Below are 25,604 nucleotides of genomic sequence, written 5' to 3'. Positions count from 1 at the left end.
CCGCTATCATCTATCAACTTTGATAACCGCGCCCGATAATAACTCCCGTGGCTGGCCGGTCGAGACTATAGACGGCCTCGAGTGCAACCACGTAAATACGTTTCAACCGAATCGCGCGAGCGTCAAGAGCGAAAGAAAACGTGCGAGTTATCCACGTGATTTCGCCGAGGTCGATCCGCAGCGCTCGCGCGATCAAAAGTTGCGCTGCGTAATGTCATTCCGTCGGGGATTACCGTCTAAACCTACAATTACGCTGTCTAACATTCGGTAATTGTACAGCAACGGCGGATATTTTGGAGATATTACCTGAAGACGATGTTAAAAGTTGCCTAGCCTTGTAACGTTTGTGACGACTATATAAAAAGATTGTTCAAGAAATTATCAATATCCATGTTTAGGCTACACTATTATAGTTTAGGCGGTTCTAAATAAATTTCAAGATAAGTATTCTCAGTAAAAAAAAACTGTGATAAGAGATTATCAGTAATTTCGTATTCACTATCGTAAATTTTAACGTTACAGTTTGTTATAAAACAGTTTAAACGTAAATCCTGAAATCACTTAAAATCGACCGGGCATTTTGTTCTTCGTTCAGACTTTTAGTGCAGACTCGTTCCCTTCATTTCTTCAATAAGAATGCAAATCTAGAATATCTTTTTATCGAATCGCTATACATAATAACGATAAAAACGTTCCACGCTGTCACCGTGTTTTTCTGTTTTCGCAGTATCTAATGTCAATCGTGTTTGGAATTTAGGTCAGATAGCGAAATCTCGGGTGTTCCCTTTCTCTGTTCTTTCAGATTGATTCTTTCAATCTCGTTTTTATTACATTTCGTATTACATTTTTATTTATGAGATTTATTATTTTATGTTAACGCAATTCCTGTATCTTTAAAACTCTGTCATATTTATGAGGTACTTTGGTTCGCAATCTTACCGTCACGCTAAATTAACTTGCTACTTCCCTCTCTCCCTCCGCTCTCTATGCATTTCGCGTAAAAAGGAAATAATAAAAAGCTGTTAATAAGAAACTTATGTAAAGTTTAATATAATTGCACTTGGCAAAAACAATATTTCGTAACGATTGAATGAAAACGAATTTTTTTGTTTAAATCCTGCAAATCTGTTATTAATCAAACTCAACTTGATCGTTATATAATTAAAGGATTCCATTATATAATTTAGGTATTCGGCTTTACAGTGCAAATTTAACTTGTTCAAGTTTGAAATATTAATCTAAATTTTAGATTAAAATATTGTAATCATTTAGACACTAACATCCTGTCTTGGCTCTTATATCCTTTATTCCTTCGCATTGTGATTTCACGTCAGAGCCTTGTGAATTTTATTGTTTAAAATATTAAATTTTTAACAAACGCCTTGCATTATGCTGTTACAATTCTTAAATCTACGAAGTACGTTGAAATACAATCAACACGAGATTCCAAATCACACGTTCTTGACAAGATTATTCGCTTAATGAAAAAGTGATTCCGCAGTAAAGGCACTTACAATTAGCCTAACATACTTGATGCCCTTCGTGTAGCCGGCCTTTTATCGCCAAACGTAATAAATACGTTAACGACGGGTTCGGCCTCTGACCGGCGTTTTAATAAATGACATACACTTCCTCAAACACGATTCTTGTCTGCGATTCCAATGATAATGATCCAATTAGCGGCCGTTTTCTCGGGCGTTCCACTCTGTTTACGCCGCGGTCTATCCATTCTTTTACTTTCAATGTCGCGGACCTGCTGCTTTTTAAAATGCGCCTTTAATACTCGGCTGAATAGCTAATAAGCCGTTTAACGATTCACAACACCGGCGATTTATGTCGTGTGTAATTAAGCTGACGATCCAAATTGAAACGCGCACTGTGGAAACATCCTCCGAGCATTAAGTATCGATGCATCGATCAAACTAATATTATACCTGCGCCTGGTATACGAGCAAGTATTCCTCAGGCTCATATTCGTTTAATGCGGCCTATCAATTATTAGATTATCACATAAAATTGATTATTTCAAGGCAGTCGAGCGTTATAAGGTTATCAGGCTTTCCCAAAGTCATTTATTTTAAGATATAATACAATTAACGTGTAGGCAAATTCCACGTTTACACGTCCAACTGAGATTCTCTATTAACGGTTTAAAATAGAGACACGCGATTCGATCATTTCCAATTACGTCAATTCCGAATATGTCGTGAGTTACTTTCGTGCGAAAATTTTAATACCGTTGCTCATTTTTGTCCGACTGTCCTTCTGCACTTTGTCGCTTTGAATAGTTTTAGTCACTGAACACTGTGGAGGTTTTTTTTCGATAAGAGCCCGTCCGGGGATAATGAGAAGACACCGGCGAAATAAACGTAATAAACGTGAATGCGGATCAACGAGACTGAAAGATTTCCTTTCTCGAAGTGCGGCCGGCGCGGCCAATGACGAAGAGCACCCATCGTCTGGTCGACCGAGGCTCTCGCGCGAAATTCTGGACCGGCGGGGCCCGCAATCAATTTGCCGGCGAACGAGGCGTTTTTATAGACGATTCCGCGTCGGTGTGCGCGACCGCTCGCGGCTGTGTGCGTTTAATACGCGTTGACGTGGCACGTTTTTAGCGCGGTGTAATCGCATGATGATACGTTACTGGCCTCTAACGACGCACGCGACCCTTCGTGGCAACTCTCCTTTATGCGGACGTCTTACTCGTCGGGAAAACGAGCGAGGGAAATGCACGAGAGATGAAAGAACAAAAGGAAGACGGAGAAAGGGAGGGGGAGAATGTGTGTGTATGCGTGTGCACGTGTAGATATCGGCGGAACTGGTTCTTCGCCGGCCGCGAAGGGCGATAATCCTTTACCGGAAGAGTTCGATCAGAGCAAAGATTGAAGGGATGGGAGAGCGAAAACTGATCTCGGGTAATAATGGTAATAATTATAATTAACGCAGCCTACCTCATTTGTGAGATTACTTTGTTTGTAAATTCATACAATTCTTCACGCAGAAAACGGACAAAGCGAAGAAAATCTACGCTTATTCCAAGTCCTTCTCCTATTTAAAGATCGCAATTCAACGTTTAACTAGATTACACAGGTATTTCGATCGATTTGCCATATCCCGGATGTACGTGAGCGTTTTCTAAGATTCGCGTCGGACAGACGGAGAATTCAACTTCGGAGGACTCGGGAGAGAAAAGTTCCGCGCGGAATTAATTATTTGGTCACCGCCGGCTTCTAATACAGCACCGTGAGAAGATTAAGATCTCTAGGAGGAGCAGCCGAGCACCCTCCCGGGTCTGCTACGGTCCTCTCCGGCCTCGCAGGAACACGCGTTGCCGGCCAGGCGAGGTGAAACGAGCGAGCGCGTCAGCGTGGCGGCCAAGTGCCAGCCCGAAGGCGTTTAATAAGGCCTCGTCCTACGTTACACGCGTACGCACGCCCGAAATAACGTGCAATTAAATTGAAATTACACCCGGGTCGTCCCCGGGTAACACCTTTGTGCATTATGCGTGGACCTTGTTCCGGCGCGAATGGCCGGCAATTCGCGTGCGTTGCGCTGCGTTGTGAAAATTCGCGGCGTAAACATCGGTTTTCGGCATAAACGCAGAGTGGCACAAGCGGACGTTTAATTTAATGTAACATTTCATCGTTCAAACGTACCGAGACGAGGTGCGTTGCCGCCGTCTCCCTTGTCTCTGCATCGCTCCGATCTGGGAGCAATCGTGACATTTTCTGATGGACGTAACCCCCGTCGTTTCTCATCAATAGTTTCGCTATTCTTGACGGCCAACTAGGCCTGATGGTTGATAAAACTTTCGGCGGAGACGTAACTTGCCGTCGCGACGGATCGCGGCATAACGCAAACGCAAAGCGGCCCTCGTACACGAGCACTTACGCGGCGAATGCAATTCAGAAGTGAATCCGAGTTTCGTAATCACCGGCTTGGTGAGCGCCGCCGGGCCGCTTCCAGGACGCAAGCCCCCATTTAGAGGGTAGTCTCTTGTTAAGTGAGAGTCAACGACGTCATTAGCGTTAGGAACGACATCCTGGCACCCAGGAGACCGCCGCCTCCTACCTGGCGAGCAACACACCAGTTACCAGGTGAGGAGGTAACACGCCGACGCTACCCCCCCCCATTTCGGGTCAGCCGAACTCCGCGTCCGCATCTCGCCCCTTTAAAGTGCGATTAACCCTGCCGGAGGAGGACCAGGGCGACACGCGAGCACCAAACGCCCGGCCATTTGCGCCCGCGATCGCAACGCTCGTTACGAAATTCTTTCGACCGGTGAAGATTTGCTAACACCCGTTGAGATCGAGCGAGAATTTCTTCACTTAATAAACACGAAGGCAAAGTCGAGCGGACCTAACGATTTGCTATCCGGTCGTGGACCGATTTGTAACGGCGAGTTTTATTCCCATCTCAGGCTAATGTAATTATGTATTAATAGTATTTTTATTACTACTTTATTCTATTATCACGTCTGCGATGTTTCTTAGAGGAAAATGGTAAATAATATGGAAATTGTTTCTGCCGAGCGCACGTTTAAGTTCATTAAGAGGGTCCATTTTTTTTCTCACATTGCCGTTAATAAATTATGTATCAAGCGTATTCGCTTCTTGAGACGCTAATACAAATTTAATTAAACCGGTGTTTAACAAACTGCGGGATCGCTTCTGCGCCCAGGACCGACCGGTCGCCTGAGTTCTCCGAGATCGGGAGGGCTGGGAGAACGATCCCGGGAAAAGGGGGTTAATAAAGTAATTTAGTCTGGCGCGCGAGAGCGCGCGAGTGTGATAAAGGACACGGACGGCGAAGAAAGAGGGGAGAGACAGAGAGAAGGAGAGAGAACAAGATTATTAAGCTGTAAGGCGTTAACTGGCATAAGGCGTCGGTAGGTGGATACGTTGCTTGCGTGCCAGACTGACTGCATTTGCATCTAGACGCCATCAATCCTCCTGACGCCCGGTTACATTCCCCTCCTTCCCCCACCCGTCGGGAGAGCCGAGAGGAGGGAAAGGAGCCTTTCGACTTGCTCCAAGAACGACTGCTAACATCATACCTGGCTCGCGAGGTGCGAAATGAAGATCCACGGAATACCTGGAAGACGGCAGAAAGGGTGTTGTTGTTTGATGATTACCGTTCAGCGGGTACGGCGAGGAGGAAGCGGCCGAACATTTTCGACCGCAAGAATCTTTCCTGACCCACATATTCGACAGTCGACTCCCCAAGTATATTCTAATACTCGCTCAATGCTTTTAACATTAAAAGACTCGACGATTAGGGTATACTTCTATTTCTACTATTTGCTCTCTAAAAGTCAATCAGTGGATTATCACTGAAAGTAGTGAACAGTCACTGATTTACAGTTTAAGTGTACCGGTGCGATTTTCAGTGCACGGAGAGAATTTTCTTTTAAAATTTACCCTGGGATCCAAGTAATTGTGGAACATGTCATTTTCAAGAACTTTACGAGAGCGTTTCGAAATTTTACCATACGTTTTTACCAGTGATTATACACTTAGTATACATTTTACTAGTAAAAAGTATGCTCTCTAAAAGTCACTCACTGGATTATCACTGAAAATAGTAAATAGTCACTGATTTGCAGTTCTAAGTATACCATTGAAAATCGCAGTGGTATACTTACAACTGTAAATCAGTGACTATTCACTGTTTTCAGTGATAATTCACTGATTGACTTTTAGAGAGTAAATACACCGTGTATATGTCTCTGGAAAAGAAGATACGTAAAGGAAGAAATTAAGTTCATCAATTAATTTACGTACTGTGACAAAAGTCACGGAAAACACGACATCTTAAAAATTTTATGAAAAATTAAAAACCAGTATTGATCAATTAATTTACATTCTGTGACAAAAGTCACGGGAAACACATCTCATAAAATTGATGATAAATTAAAAACCAGTCTCTTTGGTCGTCTTGGTTAGTTCTAGTGTTAGTGTAACTTTGATAAACGACGAACTGACAGGTGCATTTAAGGAAGACTAAAGCTTTGGGAACGACACGAACTGTCTTGGCTGAGAATCGCTGCTTTAAAGGACTAATAGCGAGACGTCTCACGTGTATTATATATATATTAATATAGTAAGGCGAAATCATTCGAATTCGCTTGAAAGGCGATGCAATCTAATGCATGTGGAGCGCACAGTACATTAAAGAATATAGTAACTACATTTATATTAATGCTGGAGGAGATTAAAGCTCGTTAGCATTAAAGCTCGTTCGTGTCTGCGAGAGATCTGTAATCGGCTGTCGCGGCAATATCATCGAATTAATTAAATGAATTGTGTTTTCGCTGGTTGGTACAAGCGCGCGTTTATCAAATTCAAAGACCCGGTCTTCGGTATCAGTTTCAGATACGCGCCAACTGTCTTCGGGATTCGAAAACAATTGCAAGATGGCCTGAAATTCGGGGCTTTCAAAAATCTACGAGAAACGGCTGCCGGGCGAGCGTGGGAATTCTAAATGTAAAATGTGTACGCTAGGAATCACCGACGCCGTCCCACATGAATTTATGCACACATCAGCGCATTTATTCATTTTGCATATACGTACGTGGAAAATTATACGTGTTCTACCTGTGCCTAAATTCATACAGGAAGGCATCAGTGTTGTAAGATGAAGGAAAATTTATTCTAAACGAAAGAATATATAAACTTACATTTATAAGTTACTCTTATCTAAATATAGTAAATCAATCTTTTTTAATTCGATAGAGGAGAATAAGAATTATTGATCTTTTTTTGATACTGTCTCTTATTTTTATACTAAATGGGGTTGTGAGAAATATAAATGCGTCAAGAATATTTTTTGTCTCGGTAACAGAAATCTTTTCTGAGGGCGTTTTTTTAGTGAGTTTAGAAACGCACATTTAGATTCAGGTTTACGTGCCAAAACATTTTCGCTGAGGAAAATTTTACTTGAAGATCGGAAACAGTTTCGGAATGTTCATCGAGTAAAATATTCGCCGGAGAAGATTTTGGAACGTAACCTGGAAAAAGTGCGGCAACCATTCTGCCCGTCACTGTACGTAACACTTTGCAATAGACCGCTCAAGATTTGTCGAAAGAAACGTAACGGAAAGAAATATGAAGAAAGCATAAATTCCAAGCCGTTTAACTCTGACGTTGAATTTTATAAAACAATTTTATCGAAGTTGTTTCTTCGACGAGCCAAGATACCAGACTTTAAACAGTAAACGTTTATCCTGCGGCTTTCGCTTTCAAACTTCTGAACAAACGTTTGTGGAGAAGGGCGCGCCATATCTCTCTCGGGTTTACCTTAACTCGCTTAATTATAGCGCGACGCGATTATGCGCGTATTAATGCCGCGGCAAAAGTCTGAGATATTAAATCCCGCTTGCAAGTCTATGCAAATGATCGTCTTGATTATGCGATGTCCGAAGAGCGAGGACCCAATTAAGATGAGACCGGGTACCAGTGGGTGAACTCGAAAAGGATCGATGGAGATGAGCCCCGGGGAGCCGCGCCGCTGTTACGTAACGCGCATTTAATTATACGCGTCATCAAATGTAATCAATGTAGACATAAATTAAGGCGGACGATGTCCGATGACGTCTGCCCGTGGCTCGTCTATTTTTATCCGCGTCAACAATCGGACCTGGCTGTCTCGGATTATCATTCTCGAGGAGACGGTGTCCGTTTTGACTCGTCGCTCGCTTGGATTCATGCTTTATCGGATCGCCCAGATCACTCTGGACGTCCACCTCCTCGCACGTGGCCGGCGAGGATCGCTAAACCGGATCACACAATGCTCGCTGGCCGACGAAACGCGATCGAGAAACGTCACGACAATGTGCCATGAGCGGCGGCTGCAGGCCGCGAGCACGAGGAGAAGAATTAAAAACGGGGAGGAACGAAGAGGAGGCCGCTGAGTGAGCCACGTAAAAGAATCTTCGCATAATACGGGTAGCCGGGACGTATCGGCCGGACGATAAGGAGGCTTTCCTTGATACGATCTACAACCATGCCGGTTAATTATACATTAATACCTTCGCGTGCGATCCTTGGTCGCGTATAACCAGAATCGAGAGACTGGTGGGCCCTGCCTGGCTAGTTAGTCTCGACGGGAAGGGACGATCGGAAGTAGCAGTCTAAAGGCATTATAGGCTCTAGAGCACGATCGGTTGGATCGATTCTCATCAATGAGATATACTTTCATGAGGCGTGGAACGTTCAGTAGACTTTTTCTATAATCTACAAACAAGCTCCTGGATGCATTATCCAAACTATTCGTTAATTTATATTTGCGAGTCATTTCGGTATCATAATTGAAGCAAATTTGTTTGGACGTTTTTCTCTAAACAACTCAGAGAGTTGCTGTTTTCGTTACACATACACTTTACATGATTATCGTTACTCTACTAAAGGTTACAAACTGCGCGTGCATACCGAGCAATTATTATTTAACAAAGCAATTAATGCCGCGTTTGCGGCGAAGGGAACAACAGAAATGTTTACGGGGAGCAATTTTGAGGAACGGTTGAGGCCTTACGCAGAAAAGCTATTTTGGCCGCCGTAATTAATTCGCCGAATAGTCGGCCATTCAATTTGCGAACAAAGATCTAATTATAAGTACGATTAGGCGCGATTGCGCCGCTTGATAGGGCTTTTCCAAGGTGTCGAAAAACTTGGAAGCGGGAGGGCAAACGGCACTGGAACACGCGCGCGTACGTGTGGCGACAAGCGGGAAATATATGGCCGGTGCCGGCCGGCGTATCTCTTAATTCCCGGTAAATACTGGGAATTTAACCAGCCGGTAATAAATACTCGCATTTAAATCCCACGCGTCCACAAGTCCTGAACTTGTTTCTGCGACGCGAGATGTAATTGCGAGTTTATGTGTTTATTTCGCGCTGGCACCTCTTTTTTTATTGGCGCCCCCGCCCCTCCCCCCCTCACTTGCGAACTAATTACCTGTCGTGTTTATTTAACGCGTTAATTAGAAAGATTACGGCAGCGAGAGAAATGCAGCGTGGCTCTTCGACGCTTCTTCAAAACTAAAATTGCCTTAGATCGGCGCTCGGTTGTGCAGAAAGTTGGATGTTTACGCGGGAAGAGAGTAAACGTATTTATATATCCGCCTAAAAACGACATTTAAAATGTAAAAAAAACCACCAAGTATATTTTGTAGTGATTTAGAGATGTATGTTAAATTATTTTGTAAATTAAAAATCAACTATAACAACATAAGATAGAAGTGAAATCAAAATTATATTCCAAGTACATTGATTACAATAAAAATCCAAAATAAAATATGGAAGAGAAGTGAAATCAAAATTATTCCAAGTACATGTATTGAAATAACAAATTTTTTAAATTTAATAGCATGAAAAAAGTGAAACTAAAATTATTTCAAGTACATTTATTGAAATAACAAAATGAAAAATAGAATGCAATACCATGAAAAAGTAGTAAAATCAAAATTATTCCAAATATATTTTGTATATCACTTCTGTGTCTTATTAAGAAAATAGTATACTTGGTGTTATATAGGGGAAAAAAACACTTGGCGCGAGACGCTGCCGCGTATCTAGTTTTTCTTTTTACCCTCGGAATCCGGACTCAATTTATATTAATGCTCTGATTAACCGTCTTCGCACTTGCACAATTTTCATTATTTATAAGGCGTTACTTACATTGAAAGGTCCCCCGAAGAGCGGAGCCCGGTGTCGCAAAAAACCGTAGAAGAGGAAAAGCCCGGGGCGCGCCGTATATCAGTATTTAATTATCCCGAAGCCCCGCGGGTAAATTATCGAGGCGAGCGATGCACTTTACGGCCTATCCCAATTATTATTAACGTAATGCACGGAACGCGAGCACACGGAAGGTCAATATTGTACAATTCCGCGTGCGCATTACGGGCGTTCTCGCGCGGCCGATTGCGTCTGGCTTAAAAAGGAGAAATTGCGTGCCGGACCTCGGCGCGTTGGCTTACACCACCCTAACTACTAGCCACGGATTGTTACCCCATGGCGTGTCATTTGCCAGGCGATATTATATCCCCGACGTCGCGTGAGATCGCGGCCGGCGGAGTCGATTGTTTTAAATGACCGATCGGCACTGTGCATTCGCAGCCGCGAATGGCGAAAACTTGCTGGACATATTTCGCATTTAAAGGGCGCAAATTCGCTGTATACAACACGCACTTATTGGCGTCAATTTGACGCTTTGTGATGCGGTTAACAATAAAACGTCCAAATTGTGAATTTGATAGGATTTGTATTAAATCGCGAATCTATCAAGAATAAAACCACAAATAAATAATATTACACGTTAAAAAGGGATGACGTGTAGCTCTGTGCAAACACGAGTGATTAGCAATTGGAACATGTAGGTTTTTTTCTGCAGTTAATTTTCCTACGTTACTAGTTTAATAGGAGAAGGCAAAATAATTATGTCAAGATACTGCGTTTACACAAATGCTACTCCATTAACAAGCATGTAAATAAGAGGACAAACTTAAAATTAAGTATATTGTAAGACAAGCTAATGTATAGCAGAAGCTACAATGTTATTAATTCCATCAATCTTTATATTAACCTAGAGCTATATATGTAAATGAAGTTGAAATATATTAATTTGTAAAAAACAGTGATTAGTAAGGATAGGGTCCTCGGTTCGATCCCGGCCCTCGTCCCGCATATTTTCCCGTTAAGAGAAATTTAAAAAAATTCAGCGCCCGAAGGAGTTCAAGCGCCTAGTGTTGGATTCGGTGTTTAATCAAGATTAAGCACGAACTTCAAGGAATTTTTAGAAATGTTACGCTGATATAACCTAACGGTTGAAAGGCGTTTCTACAAAAGGGTAAACCTAAAAAAAAATATTAAAACGTGTGTAAATATTAGAACGAACAATAAATGTATAAAACAGATTGCTATTTGAAATACGTTTAAAATATATTGCTGTCACCTTGATATCACTCGCGATCAGTTTATACATACACGTTCCCTATCAATTTCAATTCAGGTGCGCATCGCAGAAACACCGCGATCGATGTGCACAGCTTTGCGGCGAACACTCGCGGAAATAAAAATGTTATTCCCAGCTCAGATCGCGAGGAACACGCGGACTCCGCCGGGAACAGACGGCGCGTTGGAAACGTCGAGTCGAGGAATTCTTTCGGCTCGATGAGACGACTTTAGCGACCTTCGATTATCACTTACGGCGCGTTAGAGGCCGTCGTTAATTCCGACGGCGGACGGTAGCGGGTAATAGAATGTAGCGAGCTGCTGAAAATGTTAATTCTCGCCGGGCGCGCACGGGAGTGCGCGCGCTCGTAAAGACGCGGATTTAACACGGCCGCGCCGTCGATTAATCGAATGCAAACGGCAGCCCTGCGGTTGTATTATCCGAAGTAGACGTAGGCGTGGCCCCTCGCGCGATAAATTCAAATTCGCCGAAGGGTATTTTTTACGGCGTCTCGCTCGCCCGTTTCCCTAATTGAGGATGGTAGCACTCGAGACTGTCGACTACCAGATTCCGAAATTACAGCCGAAAGCGTGCTGTCCGTTACGAGACGACACGGGGATTTTGAAATTGCGGACGAAAGACTTTAGTGCGAAAGAGAAACGTAAAACGCCCCCGTTTCCTGGTAACTGATCTTATTTTATCTAGAGCCAATGATACACGATACTATTTTTCCTGGATTGCTTACGAGAACCAATCAGGATTTAGCCTGAAGTCACCTGATCTGAAACTCGGCATCTTTATTGATTCTCGTAAGCAATTCGATAGGAAAAATAGTAACGTGTACCGTTGACTTTAGACTTAAGTCACCTGATCTAATAGCGAATTCGGCAGCTTGCACTAACAATAAGCGTACACCAAGGCTTGTTGAGAGTCTACTCTTGTATTTACGGTCATCTCAAGTACATGTCCAAAAACTATTTAGCCAGAAAAATTATTCATACGAGCACTATACAGATCATTTTACTGGCTAAGCAGTATTTCAAAACGTATTTAAGACGATCCTTAAATATAAGAATTGACTGTAAACGAGCCTTAAGGCCTGTGTCCACGATGCTAGAACTTGGACCAAGTGCACACTAGCGCAAGCTGTAGAATTCGCCATAAAGCTCTGCATCCTTATTGGCTCCTGTAAGAAATCCAGTAGGAAATATAGTATCGTGTGCCGTTGGCTTTAATCTTAATTGATGTTGAAGTCACTATTATTTAAAAGACTGCGTCTTATTTCCATTTCAATTCCGTCGTATTTCAATCGAAATAATTTAATTTTCTTGCCCGATGAAAGATTGTCAACAGTATATACATTTCACAATCACAAAAGATGTTATTACCATAAATAATAAGCTACTTCTTGATATCCTCGGCTAAAAAAACGCGCCATTCTCCAATAGAATAAATCTAAGCATATCAATAGCGACGTACTTTTTTTGTGTCTACGTATCACGGAGCAGTTTCTACGCCATCGGCGCCAGTAAATTACGTAAGAAACATTAAACGGTCAACGTAAGCGAATTTGTGTTACATCGCGCTGTTTAGCTACCGTTCTCCACCGCGGCGTCTCGCTTCACAAATCATCCGACCGTTTATGTTCCCCGGGCGAAGACATTAAGGGCCACGCAGCATCGCGCGGGAAGGGTTAATTCCGAAGAAGAACGGGATCGCTAAGAGGTGGAAGGCATTGTGGCCGACGCACAGCGGCCGGAGATAATTTATTTGAAATAATTCCAGATGAGAGATATATCATCGATACGCCGCGTCCGCCGACGTTCATCCATTTTTGTCGCGGCGGGTCGCCACGATGAAAAATTCGCTCTCGCCGGCTGATAAACGTTCCCCTTTCCTTGTAATTACGCGCGATATCGCGCGAGCGCCTTAATTTGCGACAAACAATCCAATCGTTCGCAACGAAATGTTTCGGGGATTTGAGAGAATTTCCTCGGATTAGCTCTACGTATAGCTTCAGGGGGTTGCTGGGGTGATTCTGCACTTTTCACACCTTTTGCTCCTACAACTGTCAATTCGCGAAAACATTTGTGTAATATACAAATTATGTGGCTTTTGTGTACGAACCGACAGTGTTCCACTCGAATAAGTTATAAGTTACCGAACCTATAACTTATGATCGAGTGAATAGATTTTTTGTTACACTTCTAAACTTAATTTCAATGATACCACGTTATTTTGTGATTTAGTCCGAATAGTGGAACACTGTCGGTTCGTACACAAAAGCCACATAATTTGTATATTACACAAAACTTTTCACGAATTCACAGTTCTAGGAGCAAAAGGTGCCAAAGGTGCAGAATCACTCCAGCATCCCCTTAAGGGTGTTAAACTGTTTGAAGAAAGGAACATTACAAGAAAAATGGCGTTATTTAGAAAAATATCAAACCTATCGACATCTGTAAACGTTTATCAAATTATTCGACAATATGTCGGTTCGCTTCAAAGTACGTTTCGTCGACGTCATCATTGTTATTATTGGTGCTATTAATTTGTTAAAGTCACGCAGTCGCTTTCGCAATTTTCTCTCAGTTTTCACTGAATTTATCTAAACAAGCGCTTTGCGCGTATTTACAAGGTGAGAATCGTGCCCGCCGAAAATAAGAACCGAGCCGAAGTTTTAGCAGTTTGCAGACGGGAGAGCGCATTTATAAGACATTGAGACAAGCCAGTCCGGGGCCAGGAAGCGAAATTGGCGAAGTAACTCAGAAAGTAATAAAAGAGAGATTCTTATCGTCAAAGACAATTAGCGGGGCATATAAATATGACGTATTTATAGTCTGTCAGCCGTATCTTCCCACTATATGCATCCACTGCCCCGCCACACCCCACCTATTCTCCATCATAACTCAAACTATTTAATTAATGTTTTCCCCCCTTCTTTCCTCCCCCCCCTTTCTCTCTCTTGCTCGCTCTCTTTCGCGGAGAAAACTGACGATAAGAAATCTTGCAGACACGGCGCTTCGTAAATGCCTGGCTGCCTAGTTGGCTTATAGCGTGATTCTTTGGACGGTATATCGACGATACACCAAAGATTCTGAGATAGAGGGATCATGAGGCGCTTATGCAGAGGTGTTTAACTCTCCGATGAATCGTTGCGTTATCGACGCTATTAAATAACATAATAATCCTAATTGTTAATATATTACAAGACACGTGAGCAAATTCTTTCAAACGCATCGATCCGCTTCCGAAAATAACGAGGGTTCGGCGTGTTGTTTGCAGAGATATAAAGTAATAAATTATATATTGTTTGTTGCATATAAACCCTATATGCTCGTACAAAATCTTATGCTCGATTGTCTGGATGTAACATTTTAAAATAATTAAGTATCTAGTTTGTACAAATATCCATTTTAGGCGCAATTTAATGATATCATTACTTCTGTAGAGAAGATAAAAATGTTTTTTTCTAATAAAATACCTATATCCAAATAATTAAATTATATAATTCTTGATTAGATGGCGCTTATACTTGGCGTCTTTTTTTACCTTTTTTTTAAAAGGGTCATTTTTTTAAGGTATGCTCTTACAATTAGATCTTTCAAAAATGTACAAGAACATTTATAATTATATTCGTATTTAATTGTCATAATTTTCTTGTCGAAAGAGTTTCGTTAGGTATTCGCTGGATTGTAACATAATTGAAAGGCAGTTAAAAAATGTTTCAATTGTAATGGTTTAATTTTTAATCGCCTTAACGCTATTGAGAAATCGAAGTACAAATTGCACATTTAATTATAATATATGTTACAACGCACGAAATATAATGAGATCCAAACACGAGGGCTCATTGCTCTTAGCAATGGACATGCGTGTCGTCGATTTAATAAATGCATTATGCGAAATTAAAAACATTCGCGCTCAAGAATTATCGGCAAGAATTGGTAGCCATTATCGGCGAGCATTAGTAGCGAGCATTATCACTTCGTACCTTCGTGAAATCTATTGGCGAGGAGTGGTGGATCGCGCGCAGGATCCGGTATTTCGGCGAGCGGTGCCCAGCGGCAGAAAGGACGAGGACGATTCAATTTGTCGGTCGCGCCGCGCCGCGCGAGTATTTCTGAGGGCCCGTGGCGATATTCACGACACGCAAGCCACGCTCGAAAATTAGCTCGTGACCGAACGTTGGTAGCTCGGGCCGCGCCGAGGGTTGCGGCGTAGCGAGGGGGGCGAGGGCGAGGGCGCGGGGGAGACGCGGGAGGGAAGGCACGGCGGCACGGGGGGGGGGGAGGGAAGCGCAGGGGGACGGGGGGGGAGGAAGAAAGAGAGGAGTTTTGAAAAGGGACTAACGACCGGCAGTTAACGGCGGCTCTGAAATTGCCGGTTGCCGGCGCATCTTCCACGGCCGAGCCGGCCGGGAGAATTATTAAACTGTAGTTTAGTTTAAATTAAGTTATTACCCGCGCGCGCGTTTTGCCTGCCTGTTTTCTCCGCGAGGCCGTGCGGCGATCCCGCGGGCGCGCGCGCGCGAGCTTTCCTTCATCCCGCGCGAGCTTCGAATCCGGGGCTTCGTGAATCCAAGTGGAATCCTCGCGAGTGCAATCCGCGTTCCCCGGGGTCCGGGCACTTCTTCACGCGCAGCGACACCTTCGTTGAAGCCTCGTGTCCACGATCTAAGAACTGTGTCCGAGTTCTAGTTCCGAGAAATGCGTAGCCAATCAACTTTTTCGTGAAAGATGCAAGTCGATTGGCTACACGTTTCGCGAAACTAGAACTTGGACGGGGAAATTTTTTCAGAAACCCCCACGTACTAGAGCCTCGCGTCCACGATCCAAGAACTGCGTCCAAGTTCCAGTTCCGAGACATGCGTAGCTTTTTCGTGAAAGATGCAAGTTGATTGGCTGCACATTTCTCAAAACTAGAACTTGGACAGAGGATCTTGGATCGTGGACACGAGGCTCTAGTACGTGGAGGTTTCTGAAAGAAAATTTCTCTTGTGCAAGAGAGTTTCCTCGCAACGCTGATTCTTCTCGCAGGGCAGAAACCTTTAATCGAGACTCTTACGAAAATCCCGGCTGCGTTTATAAATCCGATTAGACAGCAACTTCTCCGCGCAATGGAAGTAAAATTACGCACGCATTTAAATGGTCTTGATCGTGGCGAATGATCTTTCGGATACCATTTCAAGCGAAGCTGGCTAATAAGCGGCCTCGCTAATGACGCACGTTTGTCATTACGTGCCGGCCGGGATCTTCCATATTACTCGCAATTTGCGCTCATCCTAGCGGCGGTAATTTCGAGCGCAAAAAGCGCATAACCCGCTACTTGGAATTATCGCATTAACAAACACGCGACGTGAATCGATGACGCGGACGCGCGAGCGCGCGCGATTTTGCGTATTGATTAAATTTATTATTACAACCGGACGTCGTTGTAACGACGCGTCAGTGTTGCGCGAGACAATAATGACAATGACGAATATTCAACGTAATGGGCGGATTGTAGTCCGGCAGCGTGCGCTGCGAAGACGATATCCCGCGACAACTATTCTGTTATACCCAGTCATCAATTTTTGCAATCGCGTGTCGCGGTGCTTCGGATGAAATCGCGTCGTTACCGCGACGATAGTCGACGCTACGGCGCGTACACTACCCACCGAGTGTTAACGATTTCCGACGTATTTCCGATAGGTAACAATTTTTATAATCGCGCGTCGGTATCCGCGACATAAAATTACACGTCGTTGTCACGGTGGCGCGACGCCGGAATCATTTCGAGGTTGTAATTTACACGGGCGTGAGAAAGCGATAAAATGTGTGCCATTTTTCATAATTAGGCGTCGCTATTCAAATACGGATGCCTATCGTTTCGACAGTGATTGCAATGTTAACCGTGCGATTAATGTTCTTCATTATTATGCTTATACACGCGAACACGTCCGAGTGGCCGAGGACTCGTCTCGTTATTACAACAAATAACCTAGCGGCATTGTGATCGACGCCGTTTATGGAGGCTCAACGTTAACATTCGCATCGCACGCTCCCGAGTCAACTTCCCGCGGTTTAATTTCACTATTTTTTTTTTTCAAAGGCAGAGAGGGAGAGGTAGAGGGAGGAACCGCGATAAATCCAGGTGGTTTTGTGCGCCAAAGTGCTACCTTTTAAACTTCCCTGTCCTTCGGCCGCTTAAACTTTCTCTGCGTAGCGCAGGATGTCGGGGCGGAAATTGTATACCAGATACGTAAGGCGAATTACAGGGACGTGTCGACCTTATATCTTAACCCATTTTCAATCCATTGTGAAATGCCTAACGGGACGGGCCAGTGTCTAATTAGAACTGCCATATGCAAAGAATAACACGTAGCGTTGCTTTCAACGCTCGGGGGGAACGGCGGATATACGGTTTCCACTTCCAATGTTCTGCTCTACGCCTTGAATCTTCCCTCCGGATTCTCTCGTGTACGCGAATCAGTTTTGCGAGCCTCGCAAACTTTCTTTCCGTCTTTTCCGCCCCTTCTTTTTTCCCGCTCCTCTCGCCCTCTTTCTATGAAGGACGGTCGCCTTTTTTGTCAACTGCCCTAATGCCTCCCCCCTTCGGTCTAATCGTAAAATAATGACAGGATGCTACGATAACGCGACCGCTTACTAAAGAAGCCCGGCTCGTTCGGTCTCACCTGCATCCCTGCCCTGCGAGAGTGTATTGCGTTTCTTTCGACGATGGACACTGTTATTATTTCGTCGGCTATAATCACGAGGGTAGCTTACAATTCTCGAGTGGGCGAGAAAGCGCAGCGGGTCTGCCGTCTCTTCGGGCAATTCTTTTTCCGGTAGGAATAGCCTCGACAAGAATCAGTTTGATCGTTCAATTTAAGGGCACGAAATGACCTAATGGGCATCGTTGGGCGCGTGATGCGCGCCGATAGTCACACATTACACGCGTTATTGAGTGAAAACGATTAATTTGAGAATGACGACGCCTAACCACCATACCGAGGCACTCCCGTTGATTTAATTTCGCCTCCCATTCATAAGATACCGGTCTGCAAAAAGCTTTGTTTCAACGAAGCGCCATTTTGCAGGCGGGAAACGCAATTCGAACACCTGTTATACGATGTGCCGGCGCGCACGACGTACGCGACGCTTAAAGCGGCAATTAAAATGCAATAATTCCAGACCTAATATCACTGATGTAGCGTAAGTTATGATTCATAAATACTTGACGCCCCGAGAGAGATCACAATCGCGAAATTACCAATATGACGAATGTTTATGTATAACCCCGTTTTTGCCTTCGTTCAGCGCCGCTCGTAAGGTGCGTCTGTCTACTATGAGCCACGTCTCGCGGAGTGATCTACGTGCGATTGCCGTAGATGCAGATACACAGCTCGATAAGCGAGCAGCCAGGGATAGAATAAAAATATCTCCGCAAATTCATATCTCTCAAATATCACGTGTGAAAGTCATTGTTCTCCGCGCAAATACGGCTCTCTGAAAGATCATTAAGCAGGCATTGAAAAGCCACAAGGTTCAACGCTCGTGCGCGCTCTCCGCCTGTCGTTGATTCGGATCGCGTTAACTTGGAGACTCGAACAGGTTGAGATACAATGAAAATAAGAACGAGCGGGCGTGAGCCTAGATTAATCGGCGAGTTCCGTATAGGCTGGAAATCCGCGAACGTGCAGATAAACGCGGGATGAGAAATGAGCGGCGTTTATGCGTAAGGCGTGATAAGCTTTATCGGAAAATTACATAAATCAATTGATTAGCAAAAATCAAAGGAAAACAAATGGAAATAGAGGCAGATAAAGCGATACCTAGACAGTTGCGCGCAATTTACGGGATATACTTTAATTCCGGATCGCGTCGGGTGATTAATTGAGAATAATGTTTAATTGGTGCCCGTTGCCGCTCGTTCTCCCCTCCAGCTGCGCGATTGTCGGCTTGCACCATCGCTCTCTACGCGAGACGGAACTCCCGCTTCGGTGTTTTTGCAAAGAGAGGAACCAATTTGCTAGGGCGATGGGGAAAATCGAAACCACCCGACGTCGAGCGTCACGCGGAATCTGCGAAACAACGAGAGGACTCCTCGCTTCGCACGCCGCCGAGGGCCCGTGTCCACGACGCTGGAACTTGGTCCAAGTTCTTGCAGTTTCGAGAAATGTGTAGGCAATCTCGGCTATTCCATAAAAGCCGCAAGTCGATTGGCTACACATTTCTCGGGACTACAACTTGGACCAAGTTCCAGCATCGTGGACACAGGCCCTGAACACCAGCCCGGCCGTCGGTGGCGATATAGCTTTTGCGAGGCTAACGCGTAAAGCGACACGTTTTAATCCGGCCGATCTAGCTCTCCACGTCTGAATCTTAATTCACGACGACGGGATCGCGCGGCATGTGGCGGCTTTGTGAGCCGCTGCGAGCGCGCCGACGGGACGCAATTCCGCGGTGACGCTAAGGCGCTCCAGGCCTAACGATCGCGCTAACGTCGAAAAAGTCTAACGCCCGTGCGTATAGACACGTACGCACGCGAGTCCTCCGCCGGGCTAATTATGCAAACGAGAATTTCGCGAAGCTACTAGGGGGACGGAGAGGAAGCGAGGGAGATTCACGATCCTTTGCGCGAGCGGCCTATCTCTCGACGACATCGGTCGGGATAAAATCGCGCACATTTCATTAGGAATCGACGTAGTTAAATGCCCAAGCGCCCGATCGCGAGGGACGCGAAGTGGAGCAAGGCGAACGATGCGATTCCGCTCGGCGATTTGAACGCTCGACCCAATTTCCCGCTTCGAAAACGCGAATTTATTCCAAGGCCGGAAAGAAGAAGGACCTGGACTTCTCAAAAGTGGCGTTTCAGAAATTCATTTTTGCACGCACACTAACCGGAACTTCTTAGGCCCGGTCTACAATGAGTTGTTAGTCAGAAATCAGAACTATGTGTCGGTCCACTTTCTTGCACCCAGAAAGAAAAAGGATTCACACAGTTCCGACTTCTGACTATTGATTAACAGCTCATTGTAGACCAGGCCTTAGACTTGATTCCTTAAAAGACAGATGATTCCTTAAAAAGTATATTTATCCTGAGGTATCCTTCCTCAATTGTTTATAACTTCCAGTGAACGGCCCAACATATTTCATGCCTGAAGATTTTGTTGAACGACCAGTCAACACGATAAATAAGATTGTCTTCATCCAAACGAGAGAAGGCATAAATTATATTCGTCACAAAGTCGTACGAGAATATCCCAATATTAAATATTTCTAGCCATAAATCTTTCTATAAATACGAAACCTGTTCGATATATGCTGTAGAAACGTTTCACGTTGCACAGTCGTTTATCGCAATTTTTATACGGCGTAATATATCTTGATAAGAAATTAATTAAATTAAATTTCTGAATTATTTTGATATCTCATTTGCAAGCGAATGGGGTGGCGCGATCCCCCCGTATTCTTTCAGCGTGAACGATCATTTCCACGACAGAGAAAACGTACGTGCGATCGCGGGATCGCTAGGCGAATCTAATTCAGTTCGACGTAAAGGTGGGGACATTAAACGCGCAAATAAACTTGGCTCATGCCACAACGTGACGCCATAAAGGACGTTCGATGGACGACGTTCGATCAGAGCAGACTCGCAATTACACGCGTTCCAGCCGCTGCCAATAAAACTATTTATCATGGCCGAGAGGATGGGAGCTTTCATAAATCCCGAAATAACCGGCGGGTCGATCTGATACACGCTCGCGTGCACGGCTGACGTTCATGAACGAAATGCCTCTCCTCGACGTAGAAATCATTATGCAATTATAACGAATCTAACCGCCGCATACTTTTGCGGAACCGGCGAAACCGCCGAGTGTGTTATCCGACGCTGCATGCCGTTGGAGAAGAACTATGAAATTACCGAAGAAGAACGGACGGTCTGATAATAAGCAGGATTTTTCTCGTCCAAACGAATGGAGACGTAACTTATATTCGCCGGAAAATTGCACGAGGACATAAAAATATCGCGGGGTTTAAGTGTTTCCGTAGCCATAAATCTTTCTACAAATTTAAGGCTTGTTCGACACTTAAAAGGAATTCACGCTGAATCATTTATCGCAACTCTTGAAAAAGTGTAATCGAATAATATCTTGATAATGAAATGAAATTTTTGTAAAAACACCCACGCTAGCTGAGAGCTCACCTTAGAATCTCTCGCCATTAATCGTTCTTTCGAACCAAGTATTCCGCAGAATTGTATTTCATTTAACTCCTTAACAGCTTTTTATTTTAATAACGTGCAACTGACATATATTCATATTTCTGTACTAAGCTAATAACCTTTTTTTTTTTCACTGTACATTTTACACGTGACATTAACAGATATTGGGTAACTTTGTACAAGGGAGCACGTTAGGCTAATACGTTTGCGGTGCGACAAATTTTTCAAGAATGCTGATTGGCTACAAGTTAGAAAATTTCTGGACACTCTAGAATTTTACTATCCTGCAGCCAGTCAACAGATGTAAAACATTTATCGTACGACAAATGCAATACCAGCCTTAGGCACGAGTGCTATTTTAATTACGTGCCACCTTATGTTATACCAATTTGAACTTTTGTTCATCGAGGGACCGACAGCGTTCACGCAAATTCGCGGTAGCGCGCGATAAATTCGCAGCGGCGGAAACAATCGAAAGCCAAAGGTGGGCGAATTAAGTGGCGCTCCCTTCGAAGCATAAACAAGTGTTAGGGACGTGAATGGGATCACGTAAAAAACAGATTTCCACCCTCGGCAACGCGGACGTTCTCGCGCACGAAACACGATTTCAGACGGGCGGTCGCCAGGAAGGGCGGGAAAAGGGGATAGGGACTAACGTCGTAAGCGATCCCAGGGGCTCGTCAGGAACGATCTTATGATTGACCGCGTTACGCCACTCCCCGAAGACCGTTTTTCAAAAGCTATTTCGGAAACGCCACCGCCATCAACGTGCTTCAACGAGCGATCGTGGAGAAATACCCCAAACTAGACTACTAATTCCAAGAAGCGTAATTTATTAATATCGCAACTATGGATCTATTAACGCAAACTTTCCGAGAGCAAAGTATCTTACAGAGAATATTATATTCGTCCTTTTTAAAAATGGAATGAGCCCTCGGTTAAAAGACCCTTAAAGGATCTTTGCCGACAGTTGGAACATCTTTTAGACGTTCGTGTTGTCTGTAGAAAAGACGAATTTTGTAAAGCAATTGCAATTCGAGTGTACTCTTGCAGGAAGAAGCTGGATCATGTTAAATTCAATATCAGACTCGAGCCTTTTAACTCGGTGCAACCGTCAGATCTCTACTCACCTTTCTTTTCGTCCTCTTCCTCTCCATGATCAGCGGCATGATGCAGATGATGTACACTAGGATGATGCCCAGTGATCGCCGGTACCAGGGAGTGATTGCTCAACGTCGGATGCGGATGATGCGGATGGTGATGGCTGAGGAATCTGACCGCCGCGGCAGCGGCCTGATGCTGAGCCTGCATGCTCTGCTGGACCTGGCTCTGCACCTGGCCGAGAACCGGATGATGCGGCGGCCATCCTGCCAAGTGGAATGGAAACACAGGCGTCGTCCTTTGGAACAACCTGGTCGGGGCCAGCAAGGATCCGCCGGAGGCGCTGGAGCCGCTGCCGGGGGCCAACGGAAAGGACAGGCCGCCTCCAGGCTCCAGGACCATCTTCGGTACCAACTCGCCGGCGTTCGTCTCCCCCTTGGAGAGCGATCAGTCCGCTCGCATCAATCCCCGGGGTCAGCGAAGCCCGATCGCCAGGAGAGGAAGGGTCACTTGATCACTGGTACACTGGAATCATGTGTCTGTCGAGGATGCGAGAGGTATCTGACGCCGTTAGATGTTTCCCAGTCAACGCGTGTTCACGTCTTCCATTTCAGGCCCTTCGAAGCATGATCGCTGACACGGCCCGTGGATTTATCATTGCCTACGAGTCACTCGTTTGTGACGATCATTAAGATGCTTGCGAAAACTATGATCTCGCCGTCTCAAATAGGTTTTTGTATCTTCCATTCTAAGTTCTTCGGGTTACTGAGATCCATTACTGAGGTCCAGTGGCTCGAGACTTTTATTGCTTCCTAATGTCGATACTTTGCATACTCTGGACGCTTTCAAGATCACTTCTGTAGTCCAAACAGTGTAACCAACAAAGTTTCACATATTTTGTAAATTTTTCACGTGCAAAGTTGCCTGTTGAATAGGCGAATGGTACAACTCCACCAGCCGTCGGCTAACTCAACGACCTTCTCGCAGCTTTTAAACGATTTTTCCAACTAAATGCAACCAGTATCACAAATTAGGCTATAACATAGCGATCATATGTCGACGGTTGACAATGCCAGCTGTCAGTTTCACCATGTGTACTTATAAACAGTCCTTCACTTGCTACGACCGCGGACCGACGAGCTTCCACGAGAACAACGTCTTTCCGAAAGTCCATCGGTAGAGTCTTTGATCTGTGACGTCACTGGCGGTTCCTCACGTTTCACGGGAGCGATTCTTCTCGGTGTACTCCAAAATTCTGTGCACGCTGGGATCGAATCACCGAATTACATGGACTCGCGACACTTTCTCGGCCACGACACGCCACCGGGGGGAACTTCCGGGTCCTCGCGGCTCTCGAATAGGTGCGCGTGACAGGCGGGTCTCCGTGATTTCCTTGGTAGCAAGGACCTGCTGGTGTTAAGACCACTACGGCATGAGCCAACGGCACAATACTATCTGCCCAGAGACTCGAGTCAACGACTCCCCTCTGCCCGCGAAACTGAAACTGGTTTTAGGACCCGCCCAGAGGCGCCCGATTGGCCGAGCCCGCGGCGGGCTCGTGGGTTACACGGAGCGGCGGGCCAATGCGGGCGCGAGAATTATATGGACGGCGCCGCCCACCGGACGCTTTTTTCGTCCTGGAATTGAATCGACGCCTGCTTGCGGTGCCTGGTGGGGGCGAATCAATTGGTGGCTGCCCTGAAACAGGCCGCAAGATGGCTCCTCCCTTCCCACAGCCGCTGCGAGATACCCTTGCCGATCTCATCGGCCGAGGCACTCGGATTCGAACCGAGTTGGATTCGTCGTAATGGACAGGCCAAATATATATCAGTGAATTGTGCGGTTGTTTATTGCTCAACGCTGCTTGTTCCGCCTTTGTCCATTTTCTTCTTTCAAATGAAAGTTTCCGAGGGGGGAAATTTAACTCTTCGGCTCTCGCAGACACGATATAATTTAAGTTTTATGCTCGTAATTTAAAGATCGCCCTCGGTGTATTAGTATAAGACGCACGACGGATGATTTAACGTGAAAAATATTGCGCGGCAGAAACTTGAAGGTGTAATTTAATCTATGCCAAGAGACATCTCTCTCTCTCCGCGCAGTTTCTTAATTACTATTAAATTACACCCGCTCTTTCAAGAAATTCCCGAATTAAAAAGGATCTCGAGACGCTCGGTCTCTGATATTACGGATGATATTCCATATGGAATATCTTATTGATAAAATTAATGAAATAGGAAACCCTCCTCGGGTCTCGAGTGGACGGACGAGCTTGCGAGGAAGAGACACCCCCGTGATCACGCACCACCACTCCCGCGGCAGCCCCCACTCCGCGAGCTCCTTCCGCCCCTCCAACCCCCGAGGGCGCGATCCTCTTTTAATAAAAGGAGCTCGGAGGCGTTAAGTAATTACATCTATTCTCTGCTGGGGAGGAAATTACCTGCGCCGGGTCGGTGTGGGAAAAATTGGGAAATTAAAATTAACCCCCACCCCGGCCGGGCCGCGCGCGCGCTTGCTCGCCCGTTCTGCCCCCTTTCTCGGATTGCGCGCTCGACCGGAACACTTCGTTCTCGAATTTAGGAGGAGCCGGCGGCCATTACCGCTTACGTAATCTTTTTTTGCACAGTGACGGCGGCAGCTTGTTAGCGAAGTTATTTAGCACGCGATTCGCCCCCTCCCCCCCGCCCCTCCCCCTCCCACCCTTCGTTCGTCGACGAGAACCAGGAGAGAGCGAGCGCTCATCTATCATCTCTGGATATTGTTGCCAGAGTAACACTAATAAAGGACAATACTTCAACGCTCATTGTTTTACGTCCAAATGAAATTTCAGCGTTCTTCTAATTTCAGCAACTTATTACTAATCGATCAAATAATTTACGGCAAGTCTTTTGTAGCCACGTATTTTGCAGACATTGTTCAAAATGTATTCGTCAAAGAATCTACATTCGCGTTATGAAACTGTCCGGCAGTTTTATTTAATTTTTACTCCAGCGAGAGAAAACTAAATCGCCCGAGATGAGACTTCGCGCCTTTCTTTTCGCAGTAATAAATCTCGATTCTTCTTCCCCGAGGAATCGTCTGCATAACGAGGATCCGAAATAATTTCGCTAGATTCTTTCGCATTGTCGACATTCCCCGGAATTATAAATAGAAAATGAACCGTAACTAGAAAATGTAAAGTAGCATCAACGTAATGATTGAAAGAATTTACGTAATATTCGCGTTACTCTCGAAATGCACAAATTTTGGTCTAAGAATGCAATTAGCGTTTTCCGAATTGACTTATCAGTGCGCGAATAATTAAATTACCCATCGATTGACAATGAGAAACCGCGAAGGTTGATC

The 25,604-nt window shown here is 44.8% G+C and overlaps 1 protein-coding gene across 1 annotated transcript in view; it reads right to left on the bottom strand.

The window, feature by feature from the left end:
• Positions 1-23,471, bottom strand: part of LOC105566014 (homeobox protein unc-4-like) — a 36,230-nt gene extending 12,759 nt beyond the window's left edge. The window contains exon 1 of the mRNA XM_012019685.1: positions 22,289-23,471. Coding sequence (XP_011875075.1) covers positions 22,289-22,661 — 373 coding nt within the window. The 5' untranslated portion in view covers positions 22,662-23,471. The remainder of the gene's footprint in view (positions 1-22,288) is intronic.
• Positions 23,472-25,604: the final 2,133 nt, after the last annotated feature.

Source organism: Vollenhovia emeryi, unplaced genomic scaffold, assembly GCF_000949405.1.
Source record: "Vollenhovia emeryi isolate VEMERY1.0 unplaced genomic scaffold, V.emery_V1.0 DF939147.1, whole genome shotgun sequence".
Classification (NCBI taxonomy): domain Eukaryota; kingdom Metazoa; phylum Arthropoda; class Insecta; order Hymenoptera; family Formicidae; genus Vollenhovia; species Vollenhovia emeryi.
Note: the sequence above shows the minus strand (reverse complement) of the source record. Positions and strands in the feature narration are given on the sequence as shown.